Consider the following 7,371-nt stretch of genomic DNA (forward strand, 5'->3'; position numbering starts at 1 on the left):
CGAATTGGGGTTCGGGTTTTTCGGGTTTGGATTTTTCGGGTTCGGGCTCGGGTTTTTCGGGTTCGGGCTTCGGGTTTCGGGTATTTTGCCCAGCCATACATGTCGACATGGCCCTTCTTCGGTTCTTCTATCTCTCCACGGAGTACGGTTGAAAACAGGACGAGAAAATCCCATTCCAACCGGCATCGTATATCAATTTTTTTTGTTCGAATACGTTTTGATAGGTAATAAACAGAAAACTAGAAAAAAAATATGGAAAACCTGGCGAAACGGCGATCGAAAGATGTTATCCTGACGGTTTTTCCCGTTCCTGTATTTTGCCGGAAAAATTTTCACAGTATTTCCCGTATCTGGGCTGCCAAAACCTCATTTCAGCCCACCAGAACACCGAACAACCCTATAATCCCCAGTTCCCCACGCCCCTCACGTCCCTCCCTATCGGCCTCTCCGCGACTCCGCCCGCCTCACGCCGCCGCCTCCCTGGCTCCCTCTCGGCTCGACTGCTAGGCCGCCGCCGCCCGCCATCGACGTGCCCCGCCGCCCCCGCCCCCCAGGCAGCCCCGCGCGGCCGCGCCAAGGCGGTCTGCAGTCTGCTGCTCGCCTGCTCACGCTCGGAGGCCGAGTGTCCCGCGGCCTCGCGAGGGCGCGCGCCGACCAGGGGTAGCGGGTGCAGGCGCCAGGCGGCGAGGGGTTAGGGTTTTAGGAAACGAACCTCGCTAGGCCTCCGCGCTTCCCGTTCCCCTCTCAACGCCCCCGCCTCCACGGAAGCCACCGCACCAGCCTAGCCTAGCATGGGGAAGAGGGCGAGGACGGCTCCGCGGCGGCCCCAGGCAGGGGGGCCTGCAAAGTCCAAGAGGACCGACGCGCTGGCGGCGATTTCCGACTCGGACGACGACGAAATTGATGCCTGTAAGATGAAGGGGATGGGAGGCTCCCTCCCCTTCGTTTCTGAAGAGCATGTGTGTGGTTTTTGTGGTTCCTGCTGGCTGATGCGTGCTTTGTTCCTGTTTGTCTCTGGTTTCTGTTTCGCAGTCCACAAGAAGCGGGACATGATCCCCTTCAATGCCGATGATGGTCAGCGCTCTAGTTTTCATGCCATGGAGATTTCGTTTTGCTTCACCCATCTACCTGCAGTTTCCTAAGACGTTTATTTTTTTTTTGTCTGGGTTTCAGTGAGAGAGTCGGAGGATGACGAAATGGAGCAGCCCGTGTTTGACCTCGAGGTAAAATTTTTACTCCTTGTTGATCCTTGAGGAATTTGCAATGTAGAGAAAGCTACAAATCATGTGTCAACTTTCAAGGGTTCATGGTCTGACTGATTAAACGCAACAAGTAGCTACTTTTCGCTGAAGAGCACAACTTCGATAACTCAATCATTTGTTTTGTTCATTCTGCCTAAACTTGCAGTTCTGTACTAGTTTATATTATTTCTATATTCTCTCTATTTGACTTGTTTTATTATCTCAATTATTTTAGGGTGTTTCTGATAGTGAAACTGATCACAGCGGAGGAGAAGAGAACAGTGACATGGATGAAGCAAATTATGAAGAATGGGACAAAGGGTATATTGCAAAATGTAAGTTTGTGATAGCTCTTACATCATATCTATGGGCATTGTACTGCGCTTTTAGTATGGGCCTGTTTGGTTGAGCTTCTCATGCTTATGATTCACTCTCTGAGAGAAGTGATTTTGTGTCTGAAAGTGACTATATGATTCTCTATTTTAAATTTAAGTATGAAGTGATTCTGAGAGGGAAGGATATACTTATTTCAGCTTCTAGCACCTTAGTTCATTTTAGAGAGTCACTTCATGGATTTGGTCAAGAATCACTTCTCTGTTTGGCAGAGCTCCTCTTGGATTCAGCCTGGAAGCTTGGAAGCTGCTGTGAGAGCTCTTTGCCAAACATGCCCATGTTTCTTAGTTGCTGTTGAGCAATATGTTTCTGTGGCTTAAATAATTAATTTCACGTATTGATATTACTGAATTAATGTCAATATGTTTAGTCGCCAACAAACCTTCTAGTTGACACTATTTTAAAGTATTAACCACATTTATGTATGATGTAATGCAGCTTTAGGTGATAGATAATGCTGCCTTACCTCTTCAGTGGAATAAATCTGTTGTTATGTTAGATGCTATGGTAGTGTTATTTTGGTCTCTTCTACTTTCAGAATTCATACAGCGTCTCAAGGCAAGGTTTAGCTCAATTGTTATGATTTAAATTGCCTTGTTAGTGAAATTATAATAAGAGTATACTAAACCACTTATTTAGCTGTTCCTGTTTCTTCTGGTATGTGGTGTTTGCATATTCATAGCTTAATCTGTTTTGTATAGTAAAAAGAGCGGAGAGGGCTGTGAAACAACTTGCTGGAGGTGATGATAGCATGGATGAGAAAGAGGAAGATGAAAAGAACACAGATGTTTGGGGCAGAGGTAAAAAGGCATATTATGATGATGGTGAACAATCTGGTGACGATGAGGTGGATTATGAGGAGGCACAAAGGATCCAGAAAGAGAATGAAAAAAAGCTTTCTATGAAAGATTTTGGATTAGAAGATGGTGATAGTGATGAAGAGAATGATGTCACAAAGGTGATTGTTGCTTTCTCTTGTTTGCTTTAACTAGGAGATGGCTTTGAGTACTGTCTAAACTTCAGGATATCTTATAGCTAGAAGTTATACCACATGTACACATTTTTTGTTGTAAAGTCCATGTTTCCAATCCCCAACTCTGAAATCGTTCTTTTTACAATCCTCGATTATTAAAAAAACGTTCACTTTGAACCATTGTATTTAGAGTGGTTTTAGCTGACGTGGTGTTGATGTGACAATGTATAGGCCAAAATAGCTTTTAGATTTAAAGTTGGTAAGTAACTTTGAATAATTCTGGAATTATTCTCGTGATATGGAGTATCATTAACTTGCATTTGATGTGTATGATTGTATAAAGTATCAAAGGCCTGCAGAAGATACTACTAAATAAAACCATTTTTTTCAAGTGCTGATTAAGCTTTAATTTCCTTTGAACCAAACTGATTAAAGTTCTAAATACACAAGAGGTGCGTCTGAGAATGTTTATAATCTAAACCAATTTTGTGTGAGGTGAGCATGGGAGCAATTAGTTTATAACTACTCTGTAGCGCTTGAGGGTTGTAAAATGATTCATTCCTTTATTTTAAAGTCACTATCGTTGCTTTGTTCAACACTAAGAATTCTGATTTCCTTTATCTCTACATGCTCATTTCTGAATGCAAATTAAATACTTTTTGTTGCTTCCAGAAAGAAATTGCTTTGTGTTGCTAGTACTTTGTTAGAGTATTTTCTTTGATGCTATATTAATATGAATCTGACAGAATACCTTTGTACAATTGTTTACCCATTGATTAGCAGGCATCCAACCATGAAACCGTACTAAAACAGGAGTTTACTGTCTTATCAGGCAATGACAAAATGGATGTGTTATACAGGTCTGTTATTTTAATCTATACAATTACTATTATTTTCAGTTCCTTCACAAAGCCTATCCTCAAGGCGTTATATGTCTCTGTTCATTGCAAAAATCAGTGGCTGAGAAACTTTTTTGGCCTTTCAGAAATAATCATGTTGACTGGTAGTTCCACTCAAATCAGCCTCGCATAGGCATGCCCAATTCCAATTTTTTCAGATTTGTAGTGCTTGGCCTTGGAGCATCTAAATTATGCAATAGTAGAAGTGGTACTATTATTGTGTGCTTAAGTGCAATCCGTGATTACATCTATATATACTAAATTTATGCAGTTCTGCTCCTGAACTCGTTAGCTTGTTGTCTGAATTGAAGGAGGTCCATGAAGAACTTAAGGCCATAGGACAGCTCACCAATGTGGTAAATTTTTGCTGAACTCACCACTGCACCCTTTTTTTTTGTTTCTTATTCAAATAGCATTCACAGAATTATTGCATAACTTGAAAAATTAACATGTGAGGGGGAACTCTGAGACTTGAAACATGAATAGTTGTTGGCGTACCAGTAAGGCTTATTGTCACATCTATGCGATGTCTAGCTCATCATAGCCTTGTAGTTGTGCACTTCAGCAACAGAATTCATGGTGAGTGATTCAGATACCAAATGTTTTGAACCCTTCTGCTGCAAATTGGTCACTTCAGCAACAGAAGCCATGTGAAACATATCCTACTCCCTTCTGTTAACTTTCTTGGGACTAAAGGTTGTGTTGTTATTGGCTATGCAGTACATGTAACTTGACTACTGGCTTAGCAATACCATATCCTTTGCAAAAACCAAATTGAACACAATTTAACTTCCTGATAAAAGCAGATTGTCCACATTTGGTATGAACTACGCCACTTCGGTTAAACAGAGCCCACAACATAGACAGCATATTTAATATTAATGTGCAGCGTAAACAATTCCTTGATTGTGACTTAAGTCATATATGACAAGGGCCCAGTTTTGATTTGGGACAGGCCAGGTTCCTCCTCTTTTCCTCTGATAACTGAATATCATTTCTGCAGGTTACAGTTGGCCCAGGCAAAGCTAAAGGTAGAATGCAACCTTTGGAAGTGAAGAAAGCTTGTTTGCTGGCTTATTGTCAAGCTATTACCTTCTACCTCCTTATGAAAGCTGAGGGGTTGTCCGTGCATGATCATCCTGTAATTTCTCGCCTTGTAGAGACCAAGAATATGGTAGACAAGGTTTGTTGTTAGTAAACCTTATACACATTCTGAAGGCACAGCCATGCTGCATTGTATCTGCCAGATGACACTTTTTTAAACTTCTTTTGTTTGCATTCTCTGGGTTAGTATCAAATCAGTCTTACAGACCAAAAATAAGTTTGGGACTTGGCATGTAAGAATTCTTCCATTATTGGATATCATTATTTTATGACTTGTTAGTTAATCCTTTTTCTGAGTTGATTGGAATGTTTTTTGGACTATGTCAAAAGATTTCCTCTCTTTTGCAGATGAAGCAAGTTACCGTGAATCTAGGGAGGCAAAAGGGGAGCACTGATGACCATAACATGGATAGCAGCCCCATCCAAGCTGATAAGATGATCTCATTGGACAAAGGGGAGGGTAAACGTAGCATTGTACAAGCACTTGATAAAGTGAAACAAGTACCGTTTCTTCTTCGTTGTGTTTATTACTTTATTTTCTAGACACTCCAAATATCTCATGATTGTTGATAATTCAGGGCTCTGATATCTCTAAATTGAGGAAGAGTGAGCCTTCTAATAGTGATCGGCATGAAGTTAACAAAGAGAAGAACAAGGTAAATCTGCTATGAACGTGTAGTTTTTGTTACTTTCCTGGAGAATTAAATCTAAAAATGACAGTGAGCAAATGGACTTGCATGTGAAATCTAAAAATGACAGGATGAGCAAATGGGCTTGCAAAGCCAGGAAATGTTGAAAGTAAGAGCCAACCTTGAGGAAAGATTAAAGAAAAAAGGGCTCTATAATTTGACAAGATCAAAGCCAGAGAAGTTGTCAAAAACTAGGACAACTAGTAATCGGTGAGTTATTTGACATTCTTGTTACAAAATATTGTTTTTATTTCTTTGTGGTTTTAGTAATTTTGTTTTTGATATACAGAAGAGACCTGCAGACATTGGATGACTTTGATGATGAAGTGCAGAAGAATAATCAAATGATAAAACCTAGCAAACTTGTGGCAGCTGCTGCTAAATCAAATAAAAGCAAGGTATGATATACTGCAGGTTTTCAGTTTTTGCTGTATTAGTTTATCTCTAATTGTTTGTCGTGGTCCTTAAGGGTTTGCAATTGGACAGTACGCATCAGCTACTAGGTCTAGTCATCTTGGTTGGAAATAATTTAATGTGGTAATACCTTCAGCACTATAATATCCAGAATATTTATTTTTCCTAATGAATTTGTTTATTGAATTTGAAATCGATGGTGAATTTTAAATTCTAGTTTATTTTTAGTATAGGATTGTGAAGGAAAACTGCATATCTGTTCAGTATAAGCTATGACATGACTTTGAATTTTATTCGTAGCTACTAGGTTATGGTCGTATCTGTGTCTAATCCCTTGTTTTTTTATCTTCAAAGTTTGTTTCTGGTGATGATGACCTTCCAAAGCGAGATAATATCGGTGAAAGGCGGAGGAAACATGAGCTTCACGTCCTATCAAGAGTAGGAGCTAACTCACTTGAAGATGATCATGAGTTGCCAGAAGATGGTGACAATACTGAAGATGACCATGAGTTGCCGGAAGATGGTGACTATTCTGAGGACTTCTATGAGGATGTGAAAAGACAGAGGACTGAAAAACTGTCGATCAAGAATGAGAAGTGCTTAATGTAAGTTCCATTCATTTTTCGGGTATTGAGGTGCTCGTGGTAAATGCTATACTGGTGCTTATGTCTTCTCCCGTATGACAGAACGCCTAGCATTCAACCTGTGGAGGAAATGGATGGAGATGGCAAAAGGAAGATTTCATATCAGGTTAATCCTTACCCTGGTGTATCATAGAACTTGTTATAAATTTTGATTTCTTGATACATGTTTCTAAGTAAATCCAAACTCCTGCAGATCGAGAAGAACAGGGGGTTGACACGATCCAGAAATAAGAAAAAGAAGAATCCACGAAAGAATTACAGGGTAATTAACATTAAATTATATGCGAGTCGGTTAAACTGCCTGGGTGATAATTCAAAATTATTAGCTCATTTCTTATGTGTCCACTCTCTTTTCAGAATAAGCACGAAAACAAGCTTGTCAAGCGTAAAGGCCAAGTGCGTGATATCAAGAAGCCCTCTGGTCCATATGGAGGTGAAATGTCTGGCATCAACCCGAACGTCAGCCGTAGTGTTCGGTTCAAGAGTTGATGCCAGTTGTAAGGATATGAAAATTTTGTGGCTGAACATGAAAATGTTAGGTTTTACCGTTTAAGGATAGGATAACTCCGGATTAACTTCCTGCCACAGACCCCAATACGTTATTGATTTCCCTCCTTGACTGGAACTAAAATTTATTTGCTCACTTTATGTAACGAGACAAAAAAAAGCTGACTTGAACAATGTGTCATATTTGATGAGCGAGGAAGTAGGAATGGGTTATACAAGAAATGACCGCGTTAGAGATACTCCTATAGCCTGTTCGGTTGCTTGTAATTGGCTGGGCTAATCCAATGGCTGGAGCTGATCCGGAAGCCCAACCGAACGGCTGGAAGCCGCGGCGTCCGCGACTGGCTCCCCCCTCGCTCATTCGGGTCGCGCATTCTCAGCTAGGGTGTCAACCATCTCAGTGGATAAGCCAGCCACTTTTTCCAGCCGGAACAGTAGTTACCTGCTGCAACAGTACGCCCAGCCACCAGCGCAGCCAATTATAAACAACCGAACGGGATGCTAAAC

At 40.9% G+C, this 7,371-nt stretch overlaps 1 protein-coding gene across 5 annotated transcripts; it reads left to right on the forward strand.

Annotated features, from left to right (window-relative positions):
- Window positions 1-433: 433 nt before the first annotated feature.
- LOC120704616 (something about silencing protein 10-like) lies at window positions 434-7,045 on the forward strand. 5 transcript variants are annotated; one of them, XM_039989076.1, is made up of 17 exons: window positions 434-909; window positions 1,033-1,074; window positions 1,174-1,223; window positions 1,477-1,576; window positions 2,336-2,592; window positions 3,388-3,467; window positions 3,778-3,862; window positions 4,510-4,689; window positions 4,959-5,062; window positions 5,093-5,111; window positions 5,189-5,266; window positions 5,370-5,509; window positions 5,589-5,697; window positions 6,068-6,318; window positions 6,400-6,463; window positions 6,551-6,619; window positions 6,715-7,045. In XM_039989076.1, exons 1-17 carry the CDS (start codon window positions 792-794, stop codon window positions 6,844-6,846), a joined length of 1,878 nt encoding a protein of 625 aa, XP_039845010.1. In that variant the 5' UTR covers window positions 434-791; the 3' UTR covers window positions 6,847-7,045. The 5 variants fall into 5 exon arrangements, with proteins under 5 accessions (XP_039845010.1, XP_039845009.1, XP_039845012.1 ...); XM_039989075.1 differs by having other exon boundaries at window positions 4,959-5,111; window positions 5,592-5,697; XM_039989078.1 differs by having other exon boundaries at window positions 435-909; window positions 3,391-3,467; window positions 4,959-5,111; window positions 5,592-5,697.
- The last annotated feature ends 326 nt before the right edge of the window (window positions 7,046-7,371 follow it).

Source organism: Panicum virgatum, chromosome 4K (assembly GCF_016808335.1).
Source record: "Panicum virgatum strain AP13 chromosome 4K, P.virgatum_v5, whole genome shotgun sequence".
NCBI lineage: Eukaryota > Viridiplantae > Streptophyta > Magnoliopsida > Poales > Poaceae > Panicum > Panicum virgatum.